Raw genomic sequence first — 16,598 nt, 5'->3', positions numbered from 1 at the left:
CCTCCCCGCAGCCCCGACAGTCTGGCTGATTCGTTGGAGCAGCCTTCGGCTCAGACGGGCCGACAGAACGGAGATCACAGAGACGCAGCCAGGGAAGGAAAAGAGAAAGACGCCAAGAAGAACGGCTCTCAGGAGGACAGCAGCACAGCGGGACCAAGCAGAGGACGGGAGGAGGGAGGAGAACGGTCCCAGCACAAAGTCCAGGTGAGAGTCGCTCCTCGAGACAAATGAGGAAATGTCACGTTTTTTACCTTTTAAATGTTTTTGTGAGGCCTTGAAAAAGCCGTAAACCATCTAAATGACCCCACAAAGTCATACAACGAACACACACACTTACATCCTGCCGGGCTGCCTTTGTCAGGGGAGCGTTCGAGCCGACGAGTCCGGCTCTGACGAGGAGACCACCGTCACCACCAGGGTGTACCGCAGACGAGTCATACTCAAGGTGTGTGAGGCCTGCTGGTGTGTGGACGGCTCCACGCAGAGTGAACCTGCATAAGATCGGTGACTCAGAAGGGTCGAGTCACAGAGAGATTGTGAATTTGACGGCATCTGTGTGCTTTTACAGCGTGGAAGTTGGAGAGAGAGTTTCTGATAACGCTTGGCTGTAGTTTCATAGGTGTGTGTGTGTGTGTGTGTGTGTGTGTGTGTGTGTGTGGACGTTTAGCCTCTGCTACAGCATGAAGTGCCGCTCGCTGCTTGCTGGTGTTGAGCCGCTGCTGTTTGGTGGCGTGTTGGTTGTGTTTGTCTTGGTCGCGCTGCGTGTTCGGCTCGTTTTAAAGTTTAATGAACTGTGTTTTCTGAGGCTCGATTAACACGAGAGCAGAATATCTGATTGGCCCGTTCCGCCCTGCTCCTGATGGGCGTTAGATGTTTGCTCACGTTAGAGCTGATGAAGTGATCACGCAATTATTCGTCAACTATTTATTAAAGAATGAAATGTCAAAATTCTCTGATTCCAGCTTCTTAAATGTGAATATTTTCTAGTTTCTCTACTTTTCTATGACGGTAATCCTAAATTTCTTCAGGTTGTAGATGAATCCAGACAATTTTTTTCGCTTTGGGAAACACTGGCCGACATTTTTCACCATTTCGCGACAAAAGAACCGATCGGTTGATCGAGAAAATAATCGACAAATACATCGACGGGGAAAATAATAATTATTTGCAGCTTTACACTCATGAACTGCAACTGTTATTATCCTTTGATTAAAAGATTCGTCCTGTCGTCTATGAAAGTTTCCCAGTTTTGTCTGACCGACAGTCCAGAAGATTAGATTATGATACAATGAAATTACGAATGAAAACAGTAAATTATCACAGCTAAGAACTTACAGGAACCAGAATTTGGGTTTGTAAGAATAACTCGACCGTCCAATTATCTCCTGTGTTGCTGACTCCTTTGCCGTCTGTCGACCAATCGTTGCAGCTGTAACATTCAGGTGATCTGTCTCTGTGTGAGTGGAGCCTCAGTTTTTAGGCGTCTGTTTGCTCTTTATTGTCGATCAAGCAAACTCTTTCTCGTGCATGGAAAAGAATTGTGCTCAGCAGAGTTTGCAGCTGAATGTTTGAGGTTTTGTTTGTGTTGACGTGATTTTACAGCTTAAAAAATAACCACAATAGTTTTCACACCTTTATGAAACACAGGTAAAACAATAGACGAAGCCTGTGTGCTGCACGAGCATCAGTTGGGTTTCCACAGAAAACACACAATACCTGCTGTAAAAGTGAAATTTTAATGAGCAAAACATTTCTCAAATCTTCTTAAGCAGCTTGAGTCGTCAAGTTTCATGCCACCAGAGTAGATTTTCATCCATCCAAGAAGTTTTAAGACTTAAACTGCTCTTCGTTTCTTCATTTCTGTCAAATCCGACACAGTTTTCACATTTGAATTCTTGATTTTAAAAGCTGGAAACCCATCGGCTTTAACAGGAAATGTTCTCTACTGTCTGAATAACCAGATAACCTCTCAACCCTCCCCCTCCCTCCCTCCCTCCATCCATCCCTCCCTCACCCCTCCATCCACCTTTAAACCTCCACCTCCAGGGAGAGGAGGCCAAAAACATTCCTGGCGAGTCTGTGACGGAGGAGCAGTTCACAGACGAAGACGGGAATCTGGTCACCAGAAAAGTAACCGTCCTCACCCTCGTCCATCACCTCCATCTTCATCCGGCAGCTTAACACACACACACACACACACACATACACACTCCTCTGTTCCCATCTCCACCCTCCTTTCCATTGCTTCTCCTCACAATACGCTCCTCCACCTCCTCCCCCCTGACTTGCTTCTTCCTGCAGGTGATCAGAAAGGTGGTGCGCCGTGTGTTCAACACGGAGGAGAGGAGGGACAGTGAAGGCGAAGCTGTCGCAGAGGAAGGAGCTGCTGCTGGTGGTGGTGCTGGTGGTGCTGGTGTTGGTGGGGATGTGGCGACAGGTGGAGCAGCTTCTCCTTCAGCAGGAGCAGCGGCAGCAGGAGCCACAGGGGGGAAGGGCAAGAAGAGGGGGAAGCGCAACCGACAGGGTCACAAGTCTGGAGAGGAGGCGCAGAGAGGGAAAACTGAGGTTGGAGTTAAAACCAACCGACTGACGTAGTTTGCTTGAAGTGGCTCACTGACTCCTGCATGACGCTGTAGTTGTAGTAAACGCTGGATCAAAGCACAGACACAAAGAAACTAACACCAAACTCGTCTCACTCAAACAATCACATGAGACATCCAGATTTCTGTTTTCTTACTTTGGGTAAACTAGACGAGAGCAGAAAACAAGATAAACACCACAGTACCCTCACAGCGGCCTCACTGTGTTTACATGTGCAGTTTGCAGTGGTTGCGTCGCGCTGTGTGCGTTTCCCGTGTGCTGCAGGACGACTAACATCACCACTTCAACTAACACAGAACAGTTTTTCTCTCTGTTAACATGTGTTGTCGACGCATGTGTGATTTCAGAAGCGGTGATGCTAACATCCTTTTTTTCTCTCCTGAACTCTTTTTCCAGCATGTCGCTGCTGCTGTGATCTCCACACTGCGCTTCACTAACGCTCGCAGGTCGTCTCCAGCCGGATCACAACTCTAACTCTTTGTGTTTCTGTCTCTTTCTGCAAAGCCTGGAGACGGCGCCAGCAAGAAACAAGGGAAGAAGAGTCAGTCATAACAGCAGAGCTCTCAACTACACCAGGTAGGAGGCCGATACCTGGACGGTCATCCACTCGTGAAATGCACAATTAGCACTACGATGAATTCTTCTTCTCTGGTGCGTTGACACAAGATGGAGAAGGCCAAAGATATTGATTTTAGAATGATAGAAAACTGAGAAAAGCAGCAAATTCTCACATATTTTTCACTTGGAGAATCACTTAAATGATTGATCTCTTAGTTATCTTTTACCTGTCAGTTATTTCGGTACTTTCCTGCACGCTGCATAACTTTTTAAGCACTTTCAAGGCACCTGAACAAAAGATTTACAGACTACATTCTTCCCTCAATACAGAAATCAATCTGAATCGTCACTTCTTCAAATATTAGTCACTGTTTTTGTGTCATATTAACTTGTTTCGACCGTGTTTTGACTGTGAAAATGTAATTCTTGCTCATTTTGACACCAGGAGACAAATAAAGAATGACGACAGGATTGTTTCATTTCAATATTTTTGAGAGATTGTGTCAATGAAATTGAATTGAAGTGAATGCAAATTCGTTTTGGACACAAACATTTAATTACCTCGAAAAAATTAGCAAATAAAATGAAAAGCATGTTACAAAGAACAATCCAATAACAAGCAGTGATGTGCTGGAAAGGGAGTACGAAGAAGTAATAATTTATTTAATCCTACACCTTCTCCACAGCGCAGTTATTAATCATAATTAATTAACTTCCTTGAAACTTTCAAGCCTTTCTACAAACACTACTGATCCATTTGTTCATGTAACCTTGTTGTTCTTCGTCCTGCAGGTCCACTGACGTCCACCTGCGACACCACACAAACACCCTGGGAGGAAAAAGAAAACCAGACTGGAAAAACCTTTTCGTCAAAATCGCCCGGGGGAAAAAAAACAAAACGTGTCTGAAGCTTTTCACTTTACCAACGCATGGTTTCTACAGCAAGACGAACGCAACAACAAACTTACTTCTCTTTTTCTTTTTTTTTTCTTCTTTTTTTTTTGATTTCGCATGAGCATGTCACCAAAAACTCACCTCACTGTCGGACACCTGAAGGACAAAGCGTGAGCGGACGTGAGCTGGAACTTTTCTCATCGGCGTCCGCGACCAAAGACGGCGAACGACAAAACAGGAAACGACGTGTGACTCACTCTCTCTCTCTCTCTCTCTCTCTCAGACACTCGCCTTATATGGTTCTATTTTTTCCTCCTGGACCCGCAGTATTGGGGCGCACCATGTGGTTCTTTTTTTAAAAAACAAAAAAAAAAGAATGAAATATAATAGTAAATGGGTGATTTTGTTGTATATAAATGACACTGTATAAAATCTTTAAACAGAAAAAAAAAAACAAGGAGAAAAAAAAAAAGAAATCAGTAGCTTCACGGATTGTTTCTGCACTGATTTGAGTTGAAGCTTCGCAGAGTTTTTTTTTTCCGGCGCGTTCGTAATCGAGAAAAAAGGTTCGACACTGTTTGAGCAGCCTTGAGTGTGCGCGACCTGACATGCTCTTCCAATATATTAAAAAACAAGAAAAAGGAACAAAACAGCTGTATGTTGAAAACGAGGATGGAGGGGAAAAAAACGTGCTCGGTTTTTGAAAACGGAGGGACATTTCTTCAGAGAAACGATATTTTGCTGCATGTGACGTCACTTTATTTTTAACGCTCTCCTTTTTTTTTTTCTCTCCTAACCTCGACGCACTGTAACACACCTACGAGAGGGTTTGATGGTACTTCTGTCTTCTGTGAGCGCTCATAACAACACGACCATCCGTCATCTATAACTGTTTTTAATTTTTTCTAACGGTAACACACACACACACTCTCTCTCTCTCCATGCAGATCGCTTCACCCTCACGCTTCAGGACGGTCCCTGAATGTAACCTGCAGACTGGCACAACCTGCTAGCATCCCCCCCCCCTCCGCGAGTGTGTGTCTGCGTGAGTGGGTGTGTGAGTGTGTGTGCGTGAGTGTGTATCTGTATGCCCATCATGCAATTCTAGAAGTGTCCGTTTCAGCTTTTTAGGTCTGCTGTGGTTTTTTAACAGAGGGGCTGTTTTTATTTCTGATCTTTATTTAATAATTACGTGAGAACAGAGAATCTCGTTTTTTTTTGGTTTTTTTTTTAAGCCCCCCCGGCACTCAAATCTAATCATTTTTACTAAAAAAAAAAAAATCACCGTATTGATCGCACATTGTTAAAAATCAGATTTTCTTTTCATGTGTAAATCTTTTTTTCTTTCTTTTTCTCGCTCTCTTGTCTTTTTTCATACAAAAAAAAAAAAACACCCGAGCATCCGTTTGTCGATGATACAAATCTGGTACCAACATGTATGACGAACCAACATAGCCTACACTGGATGATCCAAGTAATTATTTAAAGCAGAAAAATAAATTGTGTTTAAACTGAAACGCCTGTGAGTCCGTCTGGTTTCTGTCAGCTGATCCGAGTTCTGAAGTTTGATGGTTTTAACTCGAGACAAACAGCTCCTGCTCTAAAAATGTACCTGGTGGTTTTGGAAAACAAAATCTAGAAACTCAGAAAGGTCAAATGTTCGTGGTTGACGAGGCAATAATTCAAACACAGAGATATTTTTTTTTTTTATGAGAGAACAAACAAGCTGTTCTAGATAGAAAGGTGGCAGGGTCCGCCACATATAAACAACGGCAAACAGCACGACGTTGTGTTGTCCTTTAAGTCGTGAAACTCAATCAAGGAAAATGTTTCTCTCCCCAAAACCTACATAATGCACCTTTAATAACACCAGAACTGCTCATCTTGTCAATACGCTTTAAAAAGCTCATGTTAAGTGGAGTTTCTCATCTTTTTTGGGCATTCTGGGGCTCCGTAGTGACGTGATTACACCGTCGAGGCTCTGCAGCATTGATTCGTTAAGAAAACAACCCACATGGCTTCTTCCTCTGAGCCAACGAGCAGCAGTTGTTTCACATTCAGTGCATTAAATCGCGTTAAACTGCTTCACTGTCCTCTGTTGTGACGTCCAGCTTGTACTCAACAACTCTGCTGCAGTCAGAACTCATTTATTATCTATCTTGTGTCTTTTTTGTGTATCTACTTTGTAGATTGGGACAAATTAAGTTCTCTGAATTGATGTGAAAGACAGGAGAGGCAGATCACATCTCTGAAGACAGAAACAGTGATGAAAGATTTCCTGCATTTATTGAAGATTTCAAACAAAACACTGCAGCACCATAATGTGTTTGATAAAAGAAAAATGTGGCACACGACAATAAAACAAAAACATTAAGATATTCCTTAAATAAAAAATATATATCTTGTCTAATTAATCACTTTGGTACATGATCAGGTTGAGACACATTCATTCAAAGACATCTGATAAAAGAACGAGGTTTCTTTATGTCTGCAGCAAATTTAAGATGTTATTTCCTGTTTGTTCGTCCACGTTTGGCGACATGATCACTGGGCTTTTCTTTCTTTAATAAAAAACACACATGACTTTAACATCATTGCCACAGAGGTAAGTTAGGAGCAGCTGTACAACAATCTGATGGAGAGAATTTGATTCAAGTTTTTTAAGGATTTGTTTATGTCTGAATCTGTAGAGCTGATGGTTGTGGTTTTATGATTTCTGCATCTAATCATGAAAAAAGCTGCACTGTCAGAACGAGAAGTTGATGACAGACGCAGCTTTTGTGTTTCAATGAAGGAAAATAAGAAGAAAAAAATAATGGAACTTTCCTGTAAAAACAACATCAAGACCATCTGAGTATAATTAATTTAATAGCTGACAAACGACTCAGCGGTCCAGCCAGAGAGAACACATGAAAAAACTCAGATGTCCATCATTTGGAAAAAGAAAATAAACTTCAAATATACCATTAAACTCAACACAACACTGTCAGAAAATAGCGGGAAAATGACAGTTTTCCTAAAACATCTTCAAATGTCTGATTGGTTTCATAATATGTTTATTATCTGGTTCATACTTTATGTTTACATGCTTTAATGTTCAAAAACATAATTTTTCTTATTCTGTCCATAGCTGCAGCACCTCTATTCACCCTGTCTGAACGGTCCTGTCTCTTTAAGGCCCCCCTCTCTCTCAAAGCCCAGTCTGCTCTGATTGGTCAGCTCTTACAGGCCTGAGCCAGCACCGCCCACCGTGTTCCCACAACAGTGTCAAGTGTGCAATGGCTGCTGTTTTCCATATCCACTTGTCCACTTCATAGTCAAAAACACGCAGTATGGTGATGTTTTCATAGAGAAAACAAATTAATATATCTCCTTAAATGTTGAACTGTTCCTTTAACTGAGCATCAGAGACTGGTCAGCTGTGTGGATTCGCCCCCGTGAGTCTGAGCGTGTCTCGTCGGATCCTCTTTCCTTCGCTCGCCCTCGTGGACGCCCATGTGTTTGGTCAGCGATCCGCCCGCCGTGAAGCTTTTCCCGCACACGTTGCACAGGTACGGTTTCTCTCCGGTGTGCGACCTCATGTGGATCTTCAGCGCGCCGCTCTTGTAGAACTTCTTGTCGCATATGACGCAGCGGTGCGTCGACTCGCCCGTGTGGATCATCATGTGTGTTTTCAGAGTTCCCCTCTGTCTGAATCCTTTCCCGCAGACGCTGCAGAGGAACGGCTTCTCGCCCGTGTGGATCCTCATGTGAGCCGTCATGTATTCCTTGTAGCTGAAGCTCTGACCGCACACGCTGCAGACGTACGGTTTCTCCCCCGTGTGGATCCTCATGTGTCCCATCAGGTTTCCGTTTTGAGCGAACGCCTTGCCGCAGATGGCGCAGACGTACGGTTTCTCCCCCGTGTGGGTCCTGATGTGCATCTCCAGCTGTTTCTGTCCGTCGAATTGCTTCCCGCAAACCTCGCAGTCGTTCGTTCGGATGTACGTCTGCAGGTGAAGCCTCAAGCTCTCCTCAGACTCGAAACTTCTCCCGCAGACGCCACAAACATCTGCATCCGTCTCGTCTTCCTGCACATGCTTCAGAAACGAGGTTCTGTAGCAGAAAGACCTGTCGCAGACTTTGCAGCTGTATTTCAAGTGCGATGAATCTTTATTTTTAGATCCTTTATGTTTGTTCGCTGCATGATTTTTTGTTTTTGATGGCTTCCGTCCGCAAAATCCGTCTTTGGTTTCATCTTTCTCGCCGTCGCTTCCTTCACTTTCCCTCCAGTCCTCATCGCTGTCGCCCGCTTTGCTCTCGGCGTCAGAATCCGTCTGATCCCCGCAGATGTTTTCCTCGTTGTGTTTCTGCAGATGCACCTTCAAGCTCTCGTCGGAGTCCAGATGTTTCCCGCAGGCTCCGCACAGATCTGAGCTCTGCTCGTGCTGAAGAACGTGTTTCAGAAAAGAGCGTTTGTACCTGAAGAACTTCCCACAGACTCTGCAGCAGCTCTGTCCGGCAGTCTGAATCTTGTTTGTTGGAGTTATTTGACTTTTTTTTCCTTTAGGGAAAGACATTCGACGCATTTTGCAACCTTGGTTTTGTCTCTGAAGTGTCTTTCTTTTGTTTGACTTCTCGTCTCGCTCTTCTTCACTCTGATCATCATCGCTCCCCGTTTCTGAATGTCTTGATGAAACAACCTCCTGGTCGCTCTGAGTTTCCCCACGCTGCTCTCCTCGTGTCTCTGTTTCTGTGGTCGAGGTTCCCTTTTCTGCTCTCTGTGTTTGGTGAAGATCTGAGGCCTTACCCTGGTTTAACTCAGAGTCCGTCTCTGTAGACGCGTCTTTTATCTGCGGTTTATTTGATGTCTTCTGGACCTGACCGCAGCTCCGGTTCTGCTCAGAGGACAGGTTCTTTTCACAGCCTGACCCAGAGAGCAGCGGTCTGTCTGAGGGGAAGATCACAGAGAAAAATCTGTGTGAAAATACTGTGAATAAAAAATGTATCTATACACTGTGTGTGCATAAACAAAGCTCAGTCAACAGGTGAGCATTTGATTTTCGTCAATAATTACACTCATGCAGAGCTACAACAATAAATCAATTATTTGTCATCTTTTAAATAAACCTCTGTTTAATCCGTTCTCTATGAAAAAAAGTCAAAATCCTTTGATTCCACCTTCTTCATATTCATTTTTTGGGTTTCTTTGCACCTCTCTGACAGTAAACTGAATATCTCGGTGATTTGGAAAGGACGTCATCATCAACATTTTTCACCATTTTCTGACATTTTATAGACCAAACAACTAAACAATCAGTTTGAGAAAATACCAGCAAGAGAATAAAATCAATGCCAGCTGTAATAGAATTAAAAAAAAAACCGTACTGTGTAAATCCGTCTCTGTTTTCAACGTGATGTCCAGCAGCCTGTGGCGATGTTCGACCTCCTCGTTGGAACCGGAGACCTCGGCCTCATATTCAGCCGTCATCTTCTCCAGAATCCTACAGATCTCTTCAGCAACCACCGACAGACGCTCGCGTACGACCGCCCTCTGCTGCTCAGGAGACATTTCTGTAGGAGGGACGAAAGAAACATATCCAGCCAAAGGGAAAATACATTTCCATGTTTACTGCAGATGTGTTCTGCCCAGTTCATTTTATATCCCACAAGAATTTGTATTATTAAACTTAAAGTTAATAAAGGTTTATGTGTCGTCATGTTACTGGGATTTCTAACTTCGATAACAAAACATGATATTGTTGGTTCCACAGGGAATAACTGAACATGAAGTCGCTTCAGTATTTGTTGGATTTTGTTGCCAGTTGTTGAGCAGCGACAGACGGCAGATCTGCCATTAAAATGTAGTCATTATTTTGTGTTATTTCATTTAAAATTCAATAAATGTATGTTTACTTTATCTGTTCTTTTAGCTCCTCGTGTAGCTGACTCTGATTTTACATCCAACACAGATTATTTAAGAGGGTTAATCGTTTACTAAGGGAAACATCTTTCATGTTATAAATTATTTATTGATACAAGATCGTGAAGGCAGCCGACTATCAAATAAAGACATTACTTAAAACGTGCATTCCTAGTTAGGATGTTATTTTTCTTGTCTTTATTGTTTTACCATGTTTTTCTGGTAAAACCAGATGTTTTTCTGCTTCTTTGTTAATCACCTTGTGTTGCACTTTGTGCTTTATAAATAAAGTTTGTTGTTGTTCTCATTATTATTCATATTAAACACCAGTTTAATTTTTCCTGGAATTGAGAATTAGAAAAATAAATCAAAATGGAGTTATCGTGTTTATTTCAGTTTCTAATACACTTGCATTTTGTCTTTTTAATAAATGTACAATCTTTATCAATATATAAACTGCTGGGATCAAAACATGATGTCATGCTGTCTTTATTTTTAGGAGCAGAAGAAGAAAGTGACTGGTTTGAACAACCTAATGGCTGAATTGGAAAAGTCGTAAAAAGAAAAACAGACATTAAAAAAATAGATTTTCCTTCAGAGTTGAGACTTTTAAACCGCCTGTGTTGTGTTTACAGACTGTGTTGTGTTCACTGACCTGCTGTGTGCAGCCTCCTCTTCTTCTTCTTCTCTGTCATCATCTTCTCCACAGCGCTGAATATTTCCTCCACAGCAGCCGTCAGTCTTTCGGCCACCAGCGACCGCAGCACCTCAATTTTAGACATGACGGGCCGATAAAAGTTTGTATTTAGTGTGCGAGCATTTTAAATCTTCACCCGAGGCTTCACCAACAGTTTAACAGCCGTCAGAAAACTAACAAGTTAGCTGTAAATCATACTACTTCCGGGGTCCTCTTCTTCTATCCCGAGCTGGTCAAATCACACGGTCGGCTTGTAAACAGCGCCACTCTGTGTTCGTGAGTGGTACTGCAGCCACACACAGACACTGTGGTGGAAGGAGCAGCTGTACCACAAGTAGCCTACTCTGTTAAAACTAGAAAACCCTGCATGTTTGTAAGTAATGTCATAAATCTACCACAATCCATTAGATTACAGATTACAGGCCGCATCAAAGCCAAATAAGTGCATTTTTAATAAATTGATTTTTATTGGCCAGCAGGGTTTTTAAAAAAAAACAGAAATCACAAATAACAATAATCAGAAAAATCTTAAATATTGCATCTGTTAATTGATCATATTGTGTAAAAGCTACATACATGTAAACATATGTATAATTTTCTGATACTTGAAATGTTTGTGTCGACATTAGCAATTGATTACTTCAGTACTTTTACTCACACATCATTCGTATGAGTAACTTTCACTTTAACCAAAGTAATAGTGGCGTAAAGTTTCACAAAATTGAATTACTAAAAAAAAATTACAAGTAGTACATTATATTCAATGACCTTGGTTCATGTTCCTACTGGATACCTTCTAATTTATAGCGACTTTCTAATCAATTGTTATATTTTCTTGTATTTTATTCAGAGTATTTTCTACATGTTGCTGCCCTTGAAACACATTGAGTTTCTCGTCATAAAACGTGCTGCGCGAGTAGAATCTGGCCTTGGCTCGCCTTTCTTCAGTGTGAACAATGTGCAGAGCTGTGAGAGAATAACACGCTGGATTCAACAAGAAAATTATACCCAGAAGATTTTAAACTTTTGCTACATTGCACTGATGTGAAATCAAAGGAAAAGCAGACAAAGAAAAGATCTCTGAATGGAAATGAGTAGAAGCTTCTTCCCAGCCCTGTTTTCAAACATCTTCTGGGTAATGTAGTTTTTATATTTCGTAAAGGAGGGCATTGACATCAGAGTGGGTACTGATACCAACGTGTGGTGGATCTCACGTGTCTCGGTTTCAGCTCTGCGGTCGTTCACGCTGGTCTGTACAAACACAACACAGGACTGCAGGATCAGCAGTTCGACTGTGAATGACGGGAGTTTTGTCTCTGTGGAGAGAATTTGTTCACTTTTAAACAAACACAAACACTCATTTTAAACTAAAGATATTGAGATGCACTACATAAATAAACTCGTCTCCAAGAAAAATACGTTTAACTCATCTGCAACAGAAAATACATTTTAGCAAAAAAAATGCAAGTCTATGTTGGCATTTAAAAGCAGAAAGTGTAAGTCTTGCAGTCTTATTTAGTGTTTGTGACACGGCACAGAAAAACTCACAGCACTGACATAAAAGCATTTTTTTTTCTGTAACTCAGCGTTCATCACAGATGTCTTGTGTGTATTCTGCAGAACACAAACAGACAAATATTGAAAGTTCAGCTCAGCTTTATGTGCACAGGCTGACACACAAACACACACCGTCGTGTGACGTGTGGATCTATGTCATCACTGTAAATTGGGTTAAAGGGCTTCTTTGTTGCTGAGTCGATGATTTAAAATGTCTTAGTGTTTATCTTCTGGGGCTGGACTACAGCTTAAATGGGACACGGGGGATTTGAAATTGGGGTCATGTGTATATATTTCAAAGAAACCCCTGGATGTAGTTATATTAACATTTTTTATTATCTATTTTTTTGTTGTTGCTTGCCTGCGAATAGTTAAGTTTTTAAGTTTTCTGTAGTATCAACGCAACTTTTCCTTTGTTAGTACAATTTCGGCCGCTCTCATGTCAGAACCATGTGACCGTCCCAACACAAACATAATGTGATAAAATATTAGAAACATTTTCTTACTTATGGCTGATCAGAATATTATGTCACTGACCTCCTCATGCAATTCCCATGGATGGTGATTGACTCAGAATCAGAATCAGAATCAGAATTCCTTTATTTGTCCTGCAAATGGGGATATCTGTGTGTCACAGCAGCCTAACGACAGTTCAATTTAACAATAAACAATAATAATAGTACAAAATAAACAATTAAATTAAAAGGTAAGAAATAGATTCTTAAATACATAATATGTACAAGTGCCCCGCCCCTTTATGTGACATCACCCCCACGAAGTCATCATTCACATCTAATTTAAGTAATTTTATGGTAAAAGTACAGAACAGAAACACTTGATTACATTCCATTAGTACTGGAATAAAAACAAATAAAGACCAGAGAAATGAAATATCAATAAAAAATTACCTTTTTTTAAACCTATTAACAAATGTTTATCTGTGTTGGTCCTATTAATATAAGTTTTATTTTTATTTTAGACTCTTATGACAAGACAGATCGAAAAGTGAAAGGGACCAAGAGGCAGCAAAGGATCATGGGCCCGAAGTCGAACCAGGGGGGAAGATAAACTCACAGTTCACAGTATGTCCGCTCTACCAACTGAGCTAAACAGCATGAAGTGTTTTTCTGCTTGGATCCGGATACACCACGCAAAATAAGTCCTGCCCACAGACTCCTTGACGAATCCAGATGGTGCTCGCCAAAAGCGCATGAAGTTAGCGCATTTCCCTCCAAAACTTGAGATGTTTATATCAATGGCTGGCTGATCTTCTCTCTGGTCTGAGCGGCTCTTCTCTGAGGACACGAACACGGTCAGTAAACTGTTCTGTATGTATCTGCTTTATGTGTCAAGTTACCTGCAGTACAGGTGTATTCATGTCTGTGTGGGAGGTGTACAGCAGATCAGTTATTACCTACAGATCTCAGGTGATAAGCCCAGGTGATGTTCCTTCATATATCATAGTAACTACCTTCATGCGTTGTCTAAGCCCAGTAAGTTCTACATTATGTGCGAGTTAAAAGGGAGCCAGCTTCCTTCTCATGTCAGTGAGATTTGTTTTTGCCTCAGATGTTTCTGAATAACTCTGAAAAGAAGCTGCAGACCTCTCATTTAACTGTGAAGTGTTGCAGTGAATTCGGCTGGAACATAATCCTCTTAATACAACCAATTAAATCCGCCATGGACGTTATGTTTGGCTCCTGCACCAAACTCCATTGTGATTTTGGTCGTTTTATCTCTGCCATGTTTATTACATGAATAATGCATGGTTAATTAAATGTAGGTCGCTATCTCAAAACAAGTTGGTAGTTTCGGTAAAATCGGCATGAAGTTTTTTCTAATTTATCTATGATTTTGAACGGCATGAAAGCTGGTTAGCTAGGCTAATGTTTACTGGTCAGTTAAAGTGAGTGCCTATGTTATGTTGTTAGCTAGCTGACTTTAAAGTTGTTGGAGATGCACTGCACGGTTTGGTAATCACGTTAGCAGCGGCTCAGCTGCCTTTATTAACGAGCAAGGACACATTAACCGGCTACTGACACTATAACGAGCTTATAAAGACGTCTGAGTCATTTCATCGTGTGTTTTTACAGACAGGTTTGCATGTTAGCTAACGTGTGTGTCTGTTGGAGAGTGTTAGCATGACGCCATTATCCTGCTGTGTAATGTTAACTTGTTGCTAGCATCGTTACAGCCGAATTTCAGAGTACAGCACAGTTAGCTAACAGGCTCCACGTGTTGTGTGTAATAATGTCTCAGTATGTTAGTATGTCAGCGTCTAGAAGGTCATTTTGAGCAGCTAAAGAAGTTTTAAAACACAATATGCAGCCTCATTGTAGTCTGCACAGAATGTATTCAGTGCGTTTGTATCAGTTCTGGTTTAACGTGAATGTGTTATTTAATTCACTGCACTGACTCCCTGTGTGTCTAAAGATAGACTTTAAAATATCATTACTCGTGTATAAAGCACTAAAAGTTCTCAGGACTGAATGCATTTGGTTTACTTTTGCTTTACCTTAAAGTAATTAAGATTTAATTAAATCAGATTATAGTATAATTTTACAGTGCAGAGTGATGTGAGACTCCTGAAGTGATGTCATGCACATGGTTACAGACTGCTATATCATTCTTTATTATAAAATTATAATCCTGTTAGAAATCCCCTTTTTGCTGGATGTATCTCTCTGATTACATCTTCTTTTTCTGTTATGATCAATATATATATACTGTATATATATTGTGAAAAACTTCACAAATTCACTAAAAACTTCCACAAATACACCAAAACCTCAACAAATACACAAAACCTCCACAAATACACACAAAATCTCCACGAAGAGACTCATAACCTCCACAGTGACACAAAACATTTCTACAAACCTCCACAAATTCACTAAAAACTTCCACAAATATACACAAAACCTCCACAAAGAGACTCAAAACCTCCACAAGGGCACACAAAATCATCACAAAGAGACGCAAAACCTCCACGATGACACACACAATCTCTACAAACCTCCACAAATTCACTAAACACTTCCACAAATACACAAAACCTGCACAAAGAGACGTGAAACTACCACTGCTCTTCTTTCTCATCTTGCAGGTGACGGACAGTTGGAAGGACGAATCACCAAGACGAACAAGACGATCCAAACAATGGAGACGAGTCGCCACAGGAGCCTGAAGGGAAAGTGTGAGTATCTTTCACCTGGACTTTACGAGGGGGATCAAAGATGGCTGATATATCTGCAGAGTGCTGATGGTCACTGTTGGTTTCTCCAGATCGAGAGGAGCCAGGAGCTGAAAGTGTGGGCGGAGAAACAGGCTGCTGAGGACGAGCTGGACGACGGTTTCCTGAACTGAATCCTGATTTCCTGTAATCAAGTTTTGTGGACTCACATGTTGTCTGGTTGGTGCTCGGCCCAGGACAGGAAGGCTCTGCAGCGGGTGATCCATCCATCCACAGAGCATCAGTGACAGAGGAGAGGTGAGGTGTCTGCTCAGAGCTCAAAGAATACTGAACAGACTAAAAGAACCAGAAGGAACCGCTGACGTAGTTTCTGTTCTCAGGCTGTGAGACTCCTGAACATCCTCAACAACATAGACTGCTCTGGTTTCTGTCCGTCTGTGATGAAGTAATAAATGAGTCAAACTTACTTTACAAGCCTGGTGTTGTCAAATGTTTTCTATCAGATCAGTAGGAAATGTTGTGCTGCTCACAAACAGACTCACACTGTCAGCTGTATAGACTTCAGACATAAGAGCGCCACCGACCATCAGAATCTCCCATGTTAAATTACGAACTTAAAGTCTGGAGGAGAACAAACAGAACCAGTTTTCTTAAGTCGCTGCCGTTCCTCCATCGTTCCCAATCCACATCAATTCACTCAGAATCTTCTGTCGCTCACAATGGAACATTTTGGCAATAAGAGTTTTGGTGTTTTTAATACGAGGAGGAGGTTTTTTTCTTTAATTAAGCAAACTCGCAAACATTCTTTCATTCATCAAGGCAGAAACTCCTGTCAAATATTAATGTTCCCATCTTTGTTTTTAATAAGTAAGTATTTTGTAGTTAATGAGTACGACTGAGGGTCAGTCTAATGTCCATAGCTGTCGGCCATCTTGTCCCTCTCTGTCTCATAAACAGACCACAAGTGTCACAGAAAATAGTAATAAAGCATTTAACTAATTGTACAATAAATATTGGCATTAATACCTTTCTTATTATAAAGTCTAAAATAAACTAAATCACCAAGATTTCAATATAATTATTTAAGGATTTTGACAAAGTATTACTCGAAAAGTACACGGTAAAAGTAAAAGTACTTCATATTATTCATGCAAGTAGTTTTGGAAGAACTAAGTTCAGCAGTATATGAATCTTGG

At 41.3% G+C, this 16,598-nt stretch overlaps 2 protein-coding genes across 22 annotated transcripts in view; one reads left to right on the top strand and one right to left on the bottom strand.

Annotated features, from left to right (window-relative positions):
- The window catches only part of LOC115570976 (ankyrin-3-like), a 106,476-nt gene extending 100,906 nt beyond the window's left edge, over positions 1-5,570 (top strand). For 18 of the 21 annotated variants that reach the window (XM_030399874.1, XM_030399873.1, XM_030399872.1 and 15 more), the window contains 6 exons: positions 12-204; positions 362-445; positions 2,047-2,130; positions 2,302-2,565; positions 3,106-3,177; positions 3,952-5,570. In XM_030399874.1, the coding sequence (XP_030255734.1) occupies positions 12-204; positions 362-445; positions 2,047-2,130; positions 2,302-2,565; positions 3,106-3,153 (673 nt within the window). In that variant the 3' untranslated portion in view covers positions 3,154-3,177; positions 3,952-5,570. The remainder of the gene's footprint in view (positions 1-11; positions 205-361; positions 446-2,046; positions 2,131-2,301; positions 2,566-3,105; positions 3,178-3,951) is intronic. The other 3 variants (XM_030399856.1, XM_030399867.1, XM_030399868.1) reach the window with 3 other exon arrangements.
- A 1,759-nt stretch (positions 5,571-7,329) lies between these two features.
- Positions 7,330-11,005, bottom strand: LOC115570979 (zinc finger protein 2 homolog). Its single transcript, XM_030399877.1, has 3 exons — positions 10,611-11,005; positions 9,421-9,606; positions 7,330-8,983 (listed from the first exon to the last, which is right to left on the bottom strand). The coding sequence occupies exons 1-3, from the start codon at positions 10,735-10,737 to the stop codon at positions 7,458-7,460; spliced, it is 1,839 nt and encodes a 612-aa protein (XP_030255737.1). The 5' UTR covers positions 10,738-11,005; the 3' UTR covers positions 7,330-7,457.
- Between the last annotated feature and the right edge of the window lie 5,593 nt (positions 11,006-16,598).

This window comes from Sparus aurata, chromosome 20, assembly GCF_900880675.1.
Source record: "Sparus aurata chromosome 20, fSpaAur1.1, whole genome shotgun sequence".
NCBI lineage: Eukaryota > Metazoa > Chordata > Actinopteri > Spariformes > Sparidae > Sparus > Sparus aurata.
The sequence above is the reverse complement of the archived record's forward strand: the minus strand, read 5'-3'. Positions and strand labels throughout refer to the sequence as shown.

What these genes read in the sequence shown, in the direction of transcription:
- LOC115570979 (XM_030399877.1), bottom strand. Translation starts at nt 10,737, where the DNA reads ATGTCTAAAATTGAGGTGCTGCGGTCGCTGGTGGCCGAAAGACTGACG. An exon ending in GAGGAGGCTGCACACAGCAG is followed by an intron (nt 9,607 to 10,610) that starts GTCAGTGAACAC and finishes TCCCTCCTACAG; the next exon opens with AAATGTCTCCTGAGCAGCAG. An exon ending in AACAGAGACGGATTTACACA is followed by an intron (nt 8,984 to 9,420) that starts GTACGGTTTTTT and finishes TCTTCCCCTCAG; the next exon opens with ACAGACCGCTGCTCTCTGGG.